The 19,014-nt window shown below is 31.4% G+C and overlaps 1 protein-coding gene across 1 annotated transcript in view; it reads left to right on the forward strand.

The window, feature by feature from the left end:
- The window catches only part of SEMA3A (semaphorin 3A), a 302,957-nt gene that overhangs the window by 271,281 nt on the left and 12,662 nt on the right, over positions 1–19,014 (forward strand). The window contains exons 13-16 of the mRNA XM_054564613.1: positions 2,849–2,940; positions 10,830–10,871; positions 15,143–15,300; positions 17,233–17,300. Coding sequence (XP_054420588.1) covers positions 2,849–2,940; positions 10,830–10,871; positions 15,143–15,300; positions 17,233–17,300 — 360 coding nt within the window. The remainder of the gene's footprint in view (positions 1–2,848; positions 2,941–10,829; positions 10,872–15,142; positions 15,301–17,232; positions 17,301–19,014) is intronic.

A 19,014-nucleotide genomic window follows, 5' to 3' on the forward strand; every position in this document is an offset into this window, starting at 1 on the left:
TCTCCATTTTCTTCAGGACCATTCAGCTTAACTGATTAAGTATACTAAGAATTAAAGGAAGTTTTTATAGTCAGTTTCAAGGTATAGTTAAACTCTAATAAGTTACTAAAAACAAACATTCTCCCATGATAATGTGTTATCCTTCTGAACAAGGTGACATATATGAAATTCAATTTTTTGTTTCAATTGAAAGTTGAGAAATATAATCAAGTAAAACTAATGATTAGGTGAATAATCAATGTCTATAATTGAATCACACTTCTGGATAGTGGCTTTTTACATGAAAGATATATTGTTCAAATCAAACCTAAAATTGCCAAGACATTCAATAACAGTTTCTGAATGAATTGATGCAAAATTGTCCATACTTTAAAATTACCACAGGGTGAAAATTTTCTAGTAAATAAATTTTGGCAACAAAATTTGTTCAGTGTTTTTGCCATACAATGAGGAAAAAAAACACTTTATCAGAAAAACAACAAAATGGATCTAAGTGATCATCAGATGCATTTTAGATCCATTTCTATGGAAATTTATTGACATATTTTTACTAATTCAACTATTAGAAGCACACTTTTTGTAGGTATATTTTCAGAAAGAATTCCATGGCTATTTTGACAAATTATTTTATTTTTACACTACTCTCTTTAATAATACCATTTCGAAAGTACCAGTTACAAATTTAAAACTTGCTACTTAGGGTCAGGTTCCAAGGTAATAAATTCCTAGTCTCCATTAGCATTGTTAACTGACATAAATCAATGGGAAACTGAGTGAGTGCTCCACTGAAACCTTGTATAATAACATTTATTTTCCCTTGGTGAGAAACAGAGGGAAAAAAAATTGCATTAACTACAGGGGAATGGCAATCTTGCAGTAAGTGCTTTAAAGACAAAGTTTTATAACGAAATTGTGAAATACTTACATTATCAGGTGTAACAGTGTCAGGTTCTGAGCAAGTCATTACAGTTCACTTTTATGAGTTAGAAAGTTTCTCTATCAAATAAAAGAATCCCAGTGAGACTCAGTCTTTGATAAAAGTCAATGAATTGCAAATATCAACTTCCAATTAGAAATATCTTTAGAAATCATAAGGTGATAGGATTTCTTTTCTATGAAGTTTAGTTTATCATTTAATGTCAACTTATAATTAGATCTCTCTACAGAATAATTAATTTTATTCACTAATGTCACACTTGCCTATTTACCTCTGGCCTAAACATGCTAAGAAGTTCCTCACTCATTGTCAGCGCAACAAAAGCTTGCTTTTAGCTATTTGACCAAGGAAACCCAATCATGAGTTTTTAATTCCACTTGGACACAAGCTGTCCTTAAAGGAACCAGTTTCTTGAGGATGTTGAATGTCTGATGATGTGGATGGCTATCGGTCAGCACAGACCAGGGTCATCTGTCAGCAAAGTAAATTGATTACAGTAATTTTATCTTTTTTACTAAGTAGCGCATCATAACGTATTGATCCTAGTTGAGTAATCTGATTCAGTTTGTGTGAAATTGTTTGAAATACTACTCAGTAAAACTTGATCTGGAACACAGATAAAGTTCTGTTTGGATACTGGAGACCTATCAGAGGCACTGAGTAGTTTAACCTAATTTGCTTTTAATCTTTGGTATTATGAGGAGTCTAAGGTCCTGTAAATAGAGAAGTGTCCTCTTAAAAGATTATTTTTTTTAACGTTACAAGGAATACACTAACAACTTTTTTTGATCTCACATTGATACTCTGAAAATGGTTATCAATGATATAAATACATTGAATTATTTTTCTGATATGTTATTTATTTACTGGCAAGATTTTCTTCTCAAATAATGAGTCTGTTAAACTCGATTAAAATCAGTCAGTTGAAGCTAAATATAATTGATCAACTGATTAGTGTAGAAATGTCAAAGAGTCAAAGTTTTTGTTTTAATAAGGCCCTATTTTTCTTGTTATCAATGTGCCAGTAAATACTGGAAAACTAATAGTGCTTAACCCAAGTAATAATAAAAGTAACAGCTCTTGATATTAAATCACTTTGTCTCTTTTATTCCTTATTTTTTCTTTATAATTTTGTCCCTTTTAACAATGAAACAAAATAAACAATGCTAGAAATTTATAATGTATTCAATTTAATAGTTTTTATAATGTATGCTTCTGAATTTTAAATTTTTAGTATTCTAAAATTGATTAACCAATATGTTAACCAAAATTGATTAACCAATTCTTGAAAAAGCACTGTAATAAGTAATCCAAGGTGTTTATTTTGAGAAATCAACTTATTATCATTCATCACTTAATGCTCATTGAGCTGGCTTTCAGGGCCTTTAAGTACTAAAGGCTTTCAGGGGACAAGAGGCTAAGCAGTCAGGCTCTGCAGCTCTAACTATGGTTCTCTTTTCTGTTGCTTGACAACATTCTTTGCTTTTTGCATCTATGTTAAATCTTCATAGTAGTCCCTGATTTCACAACAAAAGTGGAAAAGCCTGTCATGTCAAAACTGGTATTATTTTAGGGCTTTTTTCTGATATACTTGACAACTGAGATTAAAAATAGTTAACAGTCCAACCTAGTGAATATTACATATTTTTAACAATGCAGCTTCAGTGTTATATTATCTTCAAAGCTTCTTATATTCTAAAATTTCAATTCTTTTAACTTCATGCTGTTTCTAGTTTATCTAGTTGCATGAAACCCATTATGAATATATATTTTACTAATGCTGTAGCAAAAAAATAAAAGGAAGAATGAGGTCAAAACGTTCTTTTTGGTCAAATACTGACTCCATTCATTAACACTGAACTCTGTACAGATCTATTTAAACTGTGCTCTTCTCTCCCCTTTCTTTCAAAGACATTGGAACTGTTCTCAAAGTAGTTTCAATTCCTAAAGAGACTTGGCATGATTTAGAAGAAGTTCTGCTGGAAGAAATGACAGTTTTTCGGGTGAGTGCTGCTTAACTTCAAGTGTCAACAAGTTCAGTTGCATGTCTTTCCCCCAGGACAGCTGCACACTAAAGTTGGTGTGGGCAAGTAGTCTAGCATACCCTTCTAATTAGCTTGTCAATGAGAAAGCCAGACACTAGTCAAAATAAACCTTGAAGTTCTCAATGCTAGTTAAATCTAAAAATGTAAAGAAATGTATTCTTGGCTCATATTTTATTTTCTCAGTGATAATATATATGATTTACATTTTATATTATTTATGTAAGTTACCTCAGTGAACAAACTTCATGAACCTTCCACCTCCAAAATCTTCTCTTTCACACTTTACAGTATAACTGGGATGATAGGTAACTTTCATGAATATAGTAAAGGAGGTACATTGAGAATGAAAGGGGAATGAATGCATTCAGCTGTTCTGTAGCTTATCCAGAGTTGTTTTATTTTCATTAAAAATTATTTCAGAAGAAAAAGTTTGAGATTTTGAATCACTGGTAGCAATTTTTTTTGTGGATTCCTAGTCTACATCATTAAGAAATGTACAGCTATTTTTCCCTTTGTCCTGAATCACAGAAGGCCCAGGTAAATTTATACAGGATTAGGGGTAGAAGCTGGAGGATATGGGTTGACATGTGAGAGTTCAGCTGAAATAATATAACATAAACCACAATGTCTATTCCTTCTGGAAAGCTAGCTAATAGGACAAGTTTGAAGCACATCTCGGTAGAAACTATTTATGATATGACAGGGACATAGATGCCCATGGAATGTGTTATTTCAATTTGCTGATAAAATACAAGAGCAATCATATAAGACTGCAAAGTAAACTGGGATTAGAAGACTTGTGAACAGAATGAGAAAACATTCGATGTAGTCTTACAACTCAAAATTATCTCATTTAGTCTGCAGGTGTCTCAGTTACTTTACTTATAAAATGAAACATCTGTATAGAAATTTTCAGTTGATTAACTATTTTAATTGTAACAAAGTTTTCCCAAGACTTTTGTTAGCCTCATATTTCTAAACCAGTTTATTAACCAAACTGGGCTCTTGTTCACTATTCGGTACTATTTTGAAGAAAAGATGAAGTACAATATGTAAGCTCCTGGTATATATTCATTCAATTAACATTAGGATTAACAATGAAACAGTAACTGATAAATCATGACAAAGCAATCTTGTAATAAGCATTCAGCAATGTTCTAGTGAAAATAATTCAGGCTCTTCAGTCCTATCTACATGGCCCCTCTGTTAGGAATACTTATGGGATCCCTTTGAGATTTCCCATCAGTAAAACAATGATAGTAATACCTAATTCACAAGGAGGCTAAAAGAATGGAATATACTATATGTAAAGTAGCCAGGGTGCTCTAGGTACAGTGCTCAAAGCTTTATTGCTAATGTAATGTTATTGTTTCAATTCGGCTACACAGAATTAAGGCATACATCCAGTAGCATTTTCTACTAATTGTAGATATGCTTTCAAAATAATAAAATTGTCATAATTATATTATGATTTTTTAAATCAGGCAATTAGACTTTATTAAATTTATGTCTGGTATAAAGTGATGACTAATCACTATTGTTCACTAATTCTCATTTTAGTATTTACACACTGACATTTTGACCTACATATTAAAAAATACAATTACCCAAATGGACTATGTTAGCAATATTGAATCCATCTAGACTTAGCAAGCAATTATGGGCACTGAAGGGTAAATAAATAAATTGCTGTCTTGTGTCCATTGTTGTGTCTTTCAGCACGTAAAATATGTTTTCAACCAACATTTATTAAATAAGTGAAGGAGTCAGTATTGATGAAAAAATGAAATATGAGAAAGTAAAGATAGTCTTCCTCAGGAAGACCATGTTAAAGCAAGGTGCAAAGATATGAGGAAGAGAAACTGGGAACAGCAGCAGGTTACAGTGGTGATTATATCCCATACTACTCTCTAGTAGAAAAAAAATACCAATTCAATATATTGAAAATTACTGTTGCCACCAATTGTACATATGAAGTTACAGGAGATACTGAAATATTATGCTAACTGAAGAATTTCTTAATTATTTTTAGAATTTTTATGTACAGATTTGTCATGGTTCATTTCATATTTCTATTCAGTTGTTATATATTATATTTTAAAGATTTATTTATTAATTCAGTGTAAACAAATATATTATACTTACCATGATTCTGGCATAATGCTAAGTTCTGATGGTTCAGAGTTGAATGCAATAAACATAGTACTGGACATTATATAGCTTACATAGTCATATGTGTTTTCTCTCATAGTTCTAAGGACTTAATTTATTTTCTCTTACTACAATTAAATTCTATCTTGTTATGCCATTTTAAAATTAAGATTTTTTATTATTTATGTTCTTGGATTTTATGAATCAGGACATGCATAATTTTGCAGTAATACTATATTCTAGCTAATTTTCATTCCCTGTACCTCTGGAATTTTAAGTTTACATTTTTCATCTTAGCTACATTCTTTAGTACATTAATAAAAATTTTAGTTTAATAAAATATTAATTTATGCTGATCTTAAATTGCTTCTAACAACATCTTGAGAGGTTGCAAGCACAAATATTTAATACCTATTAGATTTTGTTTAGTATGTTGCAGTTTCTAGCGAAATATAACAGAATTACACCTATGATTAATAGTAAATGGCATTTGTGTAATTTTTAAAATATCACTAGAAAGTTCCTTTATCAGTCTCTAACAATTAAATATAAGTAATTAATACTGTACTGGCATAAAAATATTGTTTATGAGTTTATGATTTTATAAAAAAGATTGATTGCAACTTAGAACACATCTCTTTCCATAGATAAAAGTTCCAGTTTGCTCCTATATGCTCTGCTATGCTTTATTGTCATTAATATTTCTTTGGTCCTCAAGTAGACAAAACATATTTGGGCAGAGTTTAGAGAAATATTTACTTTCAACATTCTGTTCTATCAGGCAAAGTTCATACATATATTGTGGTCTAGCAATTGGAATATTTCACTGTCAAACTTTGTTTAATCTTGCAATGAGAGTAAAAAACACAACACATTAAAGCAGTTGCTTTATACAGTGAAAAAAACAGAGAAATGTTAGTCTTCATATTTCTATTTGAGCCTTGCAAATTATTCCATTTAACATAAAATTTCAGAAGTGTTAACTTAGTTTTACAGTAGTGTGACAAAGTAAAAAGACAAGGAAGAAATTTAGGATCAATAGAAGTATCTTATACATTTTGGATTTTAAAAAGAAAGGCATTTAATGCCAACCAACCAGTTAATTTTATCATATTATCTCCAGGAGACCATGTTCATTATGTGCCCTTGCTGGACTGATTAACTAAATCTTCTGTAAAACCCTGAATTAGAGCCAGTACTTTGTCCATTACCATCTTGAGGTTGGTTTTAGGTAAACACCCTGGCTATTCACAGAACATTCCAGTAGTTTCAGTTATATCCAAGATACATTTATTTGAGTGTAATCAAATCCCAATCAGAATATAGAAAAAAAAATCCTCTGTAATAAAAATTTCCACTTTAGAGTCAAATTTTAATAGGTAATAAGTGAAATAAAATCACCGTTGTTATAGAAGTCTAGAAATTACCTTGATATTCATTATATCCTCAAAATGCTATTAAAATACTAAGACAAACTTAATTCAAATATTATTGTAATCATAAATTGATATTTAAATCATATTTACTATGTGGTCCTGGACACGTTGGTTAGAGTTAGTTGAGCCTCAACTTCTTCAGTTCATTACTTTTTAATGTTTTTTAATTAAAATTACTAGTAAATGGTAGCTATTGTTAACTAGTTACTTCAAATAAAAGTCTCTTTTAAAATGTTTGAAAATTCTACATATATATCTTGTTAAAAATATTGAAAAGGTATAAAGGCCAGACATGTGTTGATTTTTACTTTCCCCTGTGTGGGATTTCCTCTCCAGTTTGAAGAACATTTTACTTTTGAGACAGTGGAGTATTATGTCAAGTTGCAGTACATTTAGCACAATGGGTTTTATTTATAGTCCTATTGACTGCAAGGCGGTTATATCAATAACACATGCATTTTAAACCAAATTTATGCAATATTCCATGAACAGCAGAGCAAATAAATGAAAGAGTTAAATTTTCATTCAAATATAAAATGAAATTGATGCTTTTCCGAACCTAGACTATTAATTCCGTCTGAAGCACTGCCCCTGTGCCGAGCACCCAGGGAGCTATGTCAGGTTGCCTTGGGGTCAGCAGGCTGAAAAGCTATGCAAGTGCAAAAGTTTAAAAAGGATTAGATTAAAATATTGAAAAAAGTATAGTAAATTAGAATCATAGACAATCTTGAAAATATCCTAATTACTTGAATACCAATTGTATTTGCAATGAATCTGTTTGAATGAAAAATGCTTATAAAGCTATATTTGCTTTAAATGGAAATTATATCTACCACAAGTTATTTCTCAGAAAAATGCATAGCTTCTTTAAATGGATGTCATCTTAATATACTATCTATTAATTCAACCACAGGCAGTATATAGTATACTTTTTATTCCAAACTGTAATTAATTTTCTAGTTTAAAAACTAAGTAAGGTTCTTTTAATTAAGGGATTCTAAGATCTTAATTTAAGAATGTTGAAATCATAATGTGACATAATGTGAGTTTGGTGTGGATTGGAGTTAGTTTTGTTACAATGGATGAAGTAATGAATTCATTTTCATCTACCTTGTAGATGTTTAATTAAATGAATGTGAAATGTATGAATATTAATAAGTTTCACTTTCATATAGTTTCACTTAAGTTTTTAAAAGAACTTAGATACTTCTAACTCTCACTTCAGTTATATCAAGCTGTTAATAATTCTCTAAGAAGCACTTTTCTTGCACCTTGACTATAAAATACATTTTATGAAAGTCTGCTTGAAGGTAGCTACTTACATAATCACATAATCATTTCTCATGTAAAACTTTTGGAATGGAAGAAGTTGCTGTGGAAAATTTTCCTAACTCTTCTCAATTCTCTGTTTGGGTTCATTGATTCCAATATTATAGAAAACTAAATAAAATAGTGATCTTTGTCTTTGAAGGTAAAAATCATTAAAGAATTGTCCCCTGATTTTTGTAATTTGATGCTACTAAATTCTAAATATTATATCTCTGCATAGAGAAAATCGGTAGACATTCCTCTTATCATAGTTGTCTTTATGATTTATAATCCCTGTAGAAAATTTTTAAATATTATTCATTTAACCTTTGAAAATGGGTAACTATGGAATATCTTTATATTATCCCAATTAAATTAAATTGCATGCTACATTATTTTCTCATTTGTCTCAAGCAGATTATCTTAAATTTCTTAAGAAAATCTTGTGGTCAGCTCATGATTTGAAGTGGAAATTGGCAATTCTGTAGCCCACAGTGGGGTAATTTAAACCGCAAGAGCTATGAGCTCTCCAGAAAAAGAATGAAGCATCCAAAGGAGAGCAGATAAGATTCTGCAAGGGAAAGCTAACACGTGAGGAAGAGCTAGAGGCTAAGGAGACTCTAAATAATGCTAAGGATAAAGAGTCAATGAGGAGTTCCAAGGAATAAGGAAATTTAATACAAGAAGCAGTCAAAAAGTAAGTGGTCAATAGTGCCGTACAAAAAAGAAGTCCAAAAATAATAATATAGACTTACAATTGTCCATTCAGCAATACAGTCCTTTGGTGATTTCTGCCTCTGATAATGGTAGGCAACCTGTCTGCAGTAAGGGCCAGACTCGGGGGCTGAGGGATGAGTGGCACTAAATGGGATATGAACAAGTACAAACAGTGAGTATAGAATGTTGACATTATTTTCAAAGAAATTCCAGCTAATCTTGAAGAATTAAGAACTTTTAAAATATAACTGCCTTTTCTCATATACAAATTCAGGGGAGGGAACATACGACCCTGGGCAAAGTAGAAGAAATAGGAGAGAAAGGGGAAAAATGGTAGGGTAAATTCATTGATTTACTGTTTCACTCATTCATTCAACAAATGTTGATGGAGAACTTCTAAATGCCAGAAACAACCCCAGGTGCTAGGGATATGGCAGTGAAAAAAACAAAAATTCCTGTCTTAAATTTGCCCCCTCCTCACATCCTATTAGCCTACCTCTAATCCCCACTGTGTGTCTTTCACTTTCTGACCACAGGCAAAAGGGCAAATGAGTCACAACTGGGACTATGGGAGCTTCAACATCCCAGTGGGCATCCACTGAGTAATGGAGTGAATGAATACTTTTCCTGGTACAAACCTCAGTGGACAGTTTTGGCAGTTATTGCCACTATTCTCAGATTTTTCTCTCAGTGGTGACTTATGACACATACTTTCATTGACTTTTCCTCCTTCCTCTCAAATCTTAGTTCCTTATTTATGCTTAGTGTCTTATTTATGCTTATTTTCTTATTTATGCTTAGAGTTTACTTCAGACTCTGCTCTGGGATATTGATTGGGGAGCTCATAAGACACAAGATAAATTATATATAAATTATATATATATATATATATATATATATATGCATTTGTGTGTGTATGTGTATGTATTTCCAGATAGTGATAAACACTAAAGAGGGAAATGAAAGCAAGAAAACAAGCTTGAGAGAGAGAAAACAAGCACATTTGTAAAAGTGCTTTACATTTATTAACTCAATCTCCTTGACCTTCCTATGAGGATGATACCATCACACTTATTATTCAGATGAGATATCTGAATCACACAGAGGTTATGTAGCTCACCTAATATCACACCTCTGGTTGGGTTTGAGTTACCATTTGAATCCATACAGTTTGGCACAAGAGTCCAGCTCTTCACACTTCGTTTAGGGCTCAGATTCAGACACCTACGAAGTAAGGCCTTATTTTTAAGATTTTTTAAAGATTATTTTTCTTACCTAAGGCTCATTCTCATTAGCCACCTCTGAAACTCCTAAGCAATCCCCTTTTTAGTGTTGTTTGTCATTGATGAAAGATATGGAGTATAGTTCAATGACAGTAAAACTAAAAGGAATAAGATAATGAGTTCAAGTGAATAGCATTTTGGTGGTCTAAGTTCATCAAAGAACAGTATTTATTAATGCTAATTATATGTGTTCATGAGAGGCTTCGGAAGAACACATAACAGTGTTTTTGTCCCATCTGAGCCCACACTGTCCTCAGAAGCTAGAATCTAGCCTAATGCTACCAGCTCATCATTGGTGTTATTAGGAGTTGGCCTACCCCTCAGCTAGGCCATGGTGTTCGCCAGATGAACATACACATTTTCACAGGTTGCCAGCATCAGAGAGGGCTGCTCTGCGACCATGATGAATCAAGAGAAATGCAAGGCCATTCTGCAGTTATGTCAGAACACAGGCAAGAATATAAACATTGTCCAAACCCTAAAAAATGACCAAATCCCCCTATCCTACCTATATGAGGGATGGCTACTTTTTTCCATGCTTTAATTATAGAATTACCTCTGCTTTTTGATAGCTTCTGATGCAGAGCAAAGCCTCACTTTCTTGAACCCTCTATCAGATCACCTAACACAAGCCCAAAAGATGTAAGTCTTTTCCAACACTCACAGAGCATTACCATGGTCTCCCTTATTGCAACGAATAATAAATCCAACCTGGTCAGCTACAGGTGTGTTCCTAATGGTCTTTGCCTGGAGGGCATTAACATACTCTTATTGTCTGTTCAAAACATTTAATACTATCTATGTAATTTCTTTCATGCATCTTATTTCCAAATTATATTGCTTCTTACCAGCACTGATGTTTCCTCTCTGACAACTTATGTTTCTGTTCTATGTTAATTAATTAATGACCTTGTAATTGACCAAAGGTTTACATTTTCTTTTTATTCTATAGGAACCAACTACTATTTCAGCAATGGAGCTTTCCACTAAGCAGGTACTTTCATTACACATTAAAATCAGTATTCTGCATTTTCTTAATTTTGTGTCTCTATTAAGTAAATATATTTATGACCCATCAAATTTTACAGATTTATTAACAGTTGTTCAAACAAAGAGAAAAGAATGGTTTTACAGCAAGCTAGTAAAATGAAAATTAAAGATGTTTTCATTGCCTTCATGTTTTGAGCAATCACATATTTTCTATAAAAATATTTCTTAGATTATTTGTTGTAAATTTTCATTTATAACATTTTTGTTATTGTAATACAATTTACTCAATAATTATTTTCATCTCTCTGTCTTTTAATATGAACAGTGGTAGATATTTCAGAATATAAGTTTATAATTTAATTTGAATATATAATCAAAATACATTTTAGAGGCTAATAAAATTATGCACTGGATTATATGTGTTTGGAGAACTTGACTTTAAAGGTAATTTTACTCTTTCAGTAGTATTATGTACTAGAGAAAACATTTAGTTTGGCTAAATATGAAGGGAAAACAGAAAAACAGTAATACCAAATGATGTCATTAAACTCCATGAATTCATAGGTTACGGACAGCATGTTAATAGTCTTTCTATTCACATTGAATTAATCCTTTGGCATGACACTTGAAAACAAATGACTTCTAAATGCTGTGACATGTACAAAACAAATATAATTTTAACTTCTAACAAATCTATCTTTTCCCCATAAATATTATCTGACCATTCTATCCAATATAGGTGGTAACTATATTTTTAAAAAAAGACTTGCTATTGAGTTGAATTAATAATTAATTATTAAATAACCCTGTAGGTGAAAAAAAAGAAGGAAGTAGGGAGCCCTGTACTCACTGCAGTGAGAACTTGCAAATATAAAATTGTTTAATATGAGGATCATTAGGCTAATCTTATCTCTGACATGCATTACCCCTTGTAAAGACATTAAAAATACTATGCCAGTAAAACTCAATGTATATCCTTTCCACACATACATGTTAAAATAGATGGATAATCTCCAAGATATTTACAGAAACTCAGAGTACAGATATTATAGACCTGATACTGCTATCCTACACTTCATAAGTATGTGTTCACCTGTTTTTATAATCTAAAAATTATGAAATGTTGGCAAGAAAATCTGAGGATTTCCCGGATGGAAGTGAGTCTGGGATACTCTCTCCTGTAATGATTTGTTATTTATTCTCTGCTGGGTTTCATTAGTAGTTTTAATTACATTATATCTAGTACTGTAAAACATTTCCTTCTGTTTAAAAAATGTTACAACTATCTTAGGAATTGACTATTAAATATAATACATTTCACACAAAACACAGTACATCCATTTAAAATACCAAATAGAAGACAGTGTCTCTACTCTTTATTTTCAAATGGAAGTTTCGTTTCATGAAGATGTGACTCAATTTCTTCAATGATCATGGAAATTTTAAAAGTGAGTCAATAGTTTCAAGAAGGACAAGCAGTGTTGCAACTAATTTTCTGGATAAATAGATTCATCTCCTGCTTTATGACCTGCAATTTGTTAAGGAGGATAGTGAGAAAGCCTATGGTGATGTTAAATTGGGCAGAAAAAACACATCAGGTCACTTGCTAGCAACTGGATTATGCTCAATGATGCCTATAAAACCACCCCTTTATTTCCTTTGGATAGCATACTCGATTTTGTAAATTATTAACAGTACTGCAGAATAATTGTAAGATATAAGCTAGCCATTGGGTTATATTTAATTTTTGACATTTTATCAACTTTAGGTTTTCATTACAATAATTTCAATTGCCATATTTGGGGTTGTCTGTTCTTCCTGTGTATTATTTCTGTGTTTTTCCATTAAAGGGGTGTGACAGGTTTAAGTATTAGATAATAGCAACTCTTTTTCTACTCAAATGTCATATTCTTAAAAATCTGTTAAGTATGAATTTTGCTCATGCTTCTTAAAAGCTACTGGACAAACATAGAGTTTTTTTTATTAGGTATGACTAACTTCATTAATAGCTTTTTAAAGAGTAATGACCACAATATATGGTTTGGCATGTCCATATTCACCAATGCCAGCTATACTTCTGGATATTGCTACCTCATTTTAACTAATTAACACTGATATTGCTTTCCATACCCTCGCAGTTTTTTAATGATGCTTTTTGAAAGAGAAAAATAAAGGAAGGGGGGAGTTCATTCCATTAATTAATTTTCCTGTTAATATTTTTTGAATCGTGGTCAGCTGTTAATGCATACTAGAGATGCTTTAAGAAAGATACAATTTAATTTAATCGTGTCTCAACAAAAACCTGAGAGACAATACTTCATCTTTTCCTCCCAGGGACTTTATCATTTCTTAATTTGCAGTGGCTTGTATCATCTTTCAATATATAGTCATAAAATATTAATATTGTAAAAATTTGATCAGCTGTAATGTATACTCTATACTATACCAGAATACTATATACTATAAATAATTTTCATTTACTAAAATGAAATGAACAACATTTATCAGGATAACTGCTTCTATAGTGGTTTACTTTTTATTGCATTACTTCTTTCCCCTTAGTTCCCTTTCTTTTATTAAGATAAAAGTTAGTTGGTTAGCTTGAAATAGAATAAATTATTATAAAATAGAAAAAATAGAATAAATAGAATAAAAATAATTCTATTATTTTATAGAATTATTCTCTATATAAGTAGTCTATATAACCTTAATAATTTATTTAATTCTAATAGACACTTCAGTTTTTATTCAACTTATTTGTTTATTCCTATGTATAGTCTATCTTTGAAAGTCCTTTGGAAATACAATCTTATTTATATCCATCACTGACTCTCAGGCAATTTGTAATATTTAAAAGAGCACACATGGCTCAGAGACCATCTTTTCTGTAACTTATTTTTATTTACATTGTTGAGAAATTAAAATACACTTTCAAGATCTTTTCCATGCAAACTGTTACATGTTTCAGCATTTATACATCTTTTTAAAAATATATTGATTGATTGATTGAGAAGAAAGGAAGGAGTAAAAGAAGAAGAGAAACATAGATTGTTTGCCTCTCACACACCCCCAGCTGGGGACCTGGCCCGCAACCCGTGCATGTGTCTTGACTGGGAATCAAACTGGCAACCTTTCACTTTGGGGAAGCAACGCCCAACCAGCTGAGCCACACTAGTCAGGGCAGTATTTACACAGATTTTGTTCAATCCCTTAGTGCAAGAAAGGGGTGCTATGACACCAATTACAGTAAATTTGAGAAAACACAAAATAATTTTATTTTATATTTCATGTTGTGTTTGGATAAGTTTGCAGCTGATATGCTAGGTTGGCTCAACGTTGTTGAAGGCATTTTTTATATTGTACTGAAATCTGGAATTAGTTGCTACTAGAAAGTTTATCGCCCTATGTTCTGCCTTACTGGGTAACCCTAAACTCATTGAGGACAATGGCATTGTAGAACATTTTGTCCAGATGCATACTTTAAAAATTTAGTTAAACATGCCCATTTTATGGATAAGTCTTAGAAATATTACGTGACTGTCCCAAGATCACACATGGAGTTCATGCAGGGCAAGACTTAGAATGTAGGTGTTTTGATGCCTATTACAGCAGTTTCACAATATCTGAGCTTTTGGTTTAAGTCTACTGCACCAGCCAGCGAGCACTTGATCTCCCTCTTTGATGACCTTTCAAATGAGAAGTAGTTTAGTGGTTTTATTTAAAATAATGTTCCTGGCGGTAGTGCAAGAACAACACAGTTGGTGTTCGGCAAAAGGTCCCACAAACGCAAGGCCTGAAACTACACTGTAGGCAGTTATAATAAGGAAGCCAAGAGTCAGAAGCAAATGACCCCTTCCAGAGGAACTCATGGCAATGTACGTAATCTGATTAATCAAAATTATGAACAGTAGAAGTCAAACAAACAAGTATTAAGAACAAAAACCAGAAAGTTTGAAAATTACATTGCTCAGTGTCTTACTGCCTTTAATTTTTTTAAGTATAATTGACATATACAGTAATTATTACTATCTTCTTTATCTTCCTTTGGTTTTATACTTATAAACTACACCTGTTTCGGTCAAATATTTAAATTCTGATCTTGCTCTATTTTAAATGGTCACATTATCTGCCAGGCCTTTGAAGAAACTACCAATAATGAGATTTTTTAAATGGACAAACATAAATTTATCCTTTATAAGATATGTATAAACTTTATTAAGAAAGGGATTTGAAAAACAAGATAGTTTTTGTCGTAACAGTAAACCCTTTCCACAGCAACAGCTCTACATCGGCTCTGTAGTGGGCGTGGCCCAGCTCCCCCTGCACCGCTGCGACGTTTACGGGAAGGCCTGCGCCGAGTGCTGCCTCGCCCGAGACCCCTACTGTGCCTGGGATGGCTCTTCCTGCTCGCGCTACTTTCCTACGGCAAAGAGGTAGGAAAGACATTAGAAATAAGCACAAATGTTTGCTACTTATTGTACCTGATTCTATTTTTGAAACAGCTTTTAATATTCTGCTGTTATTAATATTCTTAATATGCCTTTAACATTCAGAATTGAGATATGTTTGTATCATTTACATATATCTATTGATTTCATTGGAAGTGTGAATTTAAAACAGAAAGTCAGGTGGGGATAATATGTTACTGATTAAAAAGACTATGGTTAATTTAATAGGCAAAAATGTGCAGCTTTATAGCAATCAAATTAAATATTTGATTAAAATTGTATGGTTCTTTAAATCAGTTCTGTGAGACTTTTAATGTTATTCAAATAGTGAGAATTCATGTTTGGATTAAAATTGAATATTATTTCCTTCCCATGTGTGAATGTATAACATTGCCTAATTTAATAATAATCCATTCTAATTCTAAGCTGATTTTAATAAGAAGGATTAAAACCATAACTAAAGCTATCATATGTTAAAAAGCTGTGTATTATATAGTTGAAATGTGTTTATTGCATATACCTACAATCCACAATTGAAGAAACTATTATTAAAAATTTTGTTGTGCTTTGCAGATTTTACTTAATCCAGTTTCATGTGTCTTTGAAAAGGATGTTTAGAAACCTCATATTTATATATCCTTTTAATGACATTTTTCAAAGCTTAAAATGCAGTAAAGAAATGCCTTCCCAAGTGTTTGTGGTTCGTGTTTCACACGTTCTCTTGTTGGCTCAATTTTGAAATGTTCAACATCTGTTGATAGTCTCACCAATTCTACAAATAGGAATCTATAAATACTTTGGACTTCTAAATTTATGAATACAGTAACAAATTCCACGTTTGTAATTCTCAATGGCCTTTGTGAGAGCTCTTTTCAGGGATGGTAACTAACTTTGCAGAAAGACAATACCCACTAAAATAGATGCAGAAAACAGTTGGACAAGTGTCCCCAGTCTTTTCCAGTCTGTTACACATAGCCAATCTCCATTTGCAGCCTCTTTCTGGAGCTACACACCTTGTTTGCACCACTATGGCTAGAGCCAGCCTCCTTCTTCCCTGCCAGTCATTAGCTAAGTGCGGTCAGGACACCCAGAATGTTCCACAACTAACATAATCTGAGCAGTAGAAAGCAGAAGAAACTCATTTAGATTTTTATAGCAAATTTGACTTTTCTTTTATAGGTAAGTTCAATGTCTTCTCCCTCACCTTACTCTGACAAAAAGAGGTCTTGCTCAAATAAGTATTTGTTGTTGAATTTCACCTTTTATTCACTGCACAGGTAAATCAATTTGCAATCATAGCCCAGTGATCTTAAAAGAAAGGTTTTGTTCTAAAAAGGTTGATATAGCAACTATAAAAGAAAACTTTAAACTAACTTAAAAATAAAATTCATAGTCTTAATACTTTTAAACTTAACAAAAGTCTATTTAGGAAACTATGTATATATGTTAAGAGAAAGAGAACATTCATATGAATTTTAATTTTCAAGCTTACTCTCTCATTAGTGAGCAGAACAAATGTTTGTCTAAGAAGAGATCGACTGCTATTCTATGTTTTGTGATGTTTGCTCAGAATCAAAATTTAAGATGTTAAAAATTTAGTAGTTTCTAGATGTTAGATTTTTATTGATTGATATCCAGTAGCAAAATAAAACAAAACATGAATTTTCTGTTATCAATGTCTTTGAAAGATGTCAAATGCATTGTTCATACATTTGCATACTGTTTGCCATTTGGATCATCTTGGAGACTACTCTTACAGGTGCAATAAGCTGATTTTTAAAAAATCCTTTAGTCAGATATAGATGATCTCTTTTGATATACTCCTAGAGTCCTTGATTTTTTATTCATATTAATTCTTATGACAAATCCCCAAAGGGTATAAAGATATAATAACACATTTTAAATGAATTATTTTAGACGCACAAGAAGACAAGATATAAGAAATGGAGACCCACTAACTCATTGTTCAGACTTACAACACCATGGTAAGTTACAGTTTTCATTTTTAATCTGCTATCTCCAGGATAAAGTCACAAGAAATAATGCATATCCACACACATGCAGGGGACATGCCTCTCCCAGAATGCTTATAGAAATGTAACTAAGGAGAAAGAAAATCAAAGAGAAAGGAAATTCTAAAGAACACAAAGAAATGAATTATGTCTTATTATTATTAGTATGATAAATTCAAGACTTTAAACCCTTATGAGACTTAAAGCTTAATTTTCTCATATTAACAAAAAAAGCCAGTTTACATGCTTTCATGTATAGTAGCAACCTGAGAGTAATAGGCAAATATATATATTTTATAAAATATATTTTATATAAAATATAAATACATTAAAATATATAAATATATAAATTATAAATATGTTTAAAATATACAACTTACATATTTTTATATTTTATAATTATACATAAAAATTCGTGTAAAATATAAATATATAAAATGTAATATTTTGTATATTTATTTAAAATATAAATATATACTTATTTACTTAAATATATCAAAGAAGAAAGTGTATTCTTAAAATGTCATGCAAAGTATTCATCAATATGCTGATGATATACACCCAATATATTGTTATTGTCTATCCTAGTCAAGTAGAAGATAATTCCAATATCTTCAAGCTAATTTACTAGTATGATATTTTCTTGAACTGGGAATTTTAGACTAAGTTCATTTTATGCCTGCTAAGGATGTCAAGGCCTATTTAATGTCAAAATGCTTACTTAATACTGAAATATCAACCAGTCTTCATTTAAAATGGAGTAAAACTGTAGCGTATCTTACTCCCCTACTTCAACCCTTTACAAAAATAATAATGAAGTTGTGCTTCCCTCTGCTGGAGAAACTGATCAATGACATCACTATTAATGAACAATTCATAGGTAAAAATACCTAAAATGTAAAATGTAAACATTTCACATGAAGTTGAACACAATTATCCTACTTACTTTTTTGGTGCCTTTTACATTAATCTTAAAGGAAGGTCTAATATTTTTATCAGTTAACTTGGATTCGATATATTAATTCTGAATGTAGAATATTCATGTTTCATGAATGTTACAAAAGAAAACACACTACACAAGTAACACTCAAGCATGTATTCCAAAACCTAGTTACTTTTCTGAAAGTCACATCCTCTCTTAGGCATCCTATATTTACTGGTATCTGATTCATGAACAATCACAGGATTGTTTGGAGGATGACAATATCAGAAAACAGGTAATTACAAAGTTAGCCTATGTTTTAGATCTACTATGCCTGGAAATTTTCTTGCCAAGAACTTTTCTATCTGTTATTATTATTATTATTATAAAGACAATAGATGCCACTATATTAGAGCAAATGTTATAAATTTTTGTCATTGTACAGATATAGTGCCTTATTGACCTACACTCTTTATATTTTTCAAATGATAATTCAATTGGATGGCAAAACATACACTATTCTTCATCTATTTCATATAAAAATGTTGAATTATGATAAGCACATTTAAGCTGTACAGTCTTATGAATTATTAATTCATTGTATTAAATTACTTATTTGCTGAGCTATGAAGAAGCCAATAATATTAACTGGAAATAAAAGAAATAAGATGATGTAAAAAGAGCTCATTTTTAATCAAACTTTAATGTCCATATTAGTATGGATCTTGTTATTTTGCTCTTTCTTATATCTCAAGAGCTATAACA

This window comes from Pteronotus mesoamericanus, unplaced genomic scaffold, assembly GCF_021234165.1.
Source record: "Pteronotus mesoamericanus isolate MK-2021 breed Mesoamerican mustached bat unplaced genomic scaffold, CSHL_Meso_final scaffold_85, whole genome shotgun sequence".
Taxonomy (NCBI): domain Eukaryota; kingdom Metazoa; phylum Chordata; class Mammalia; order Chiroptera; family Mormoopidae; genus Pteronotus; species Pteronotus mesoamericanus.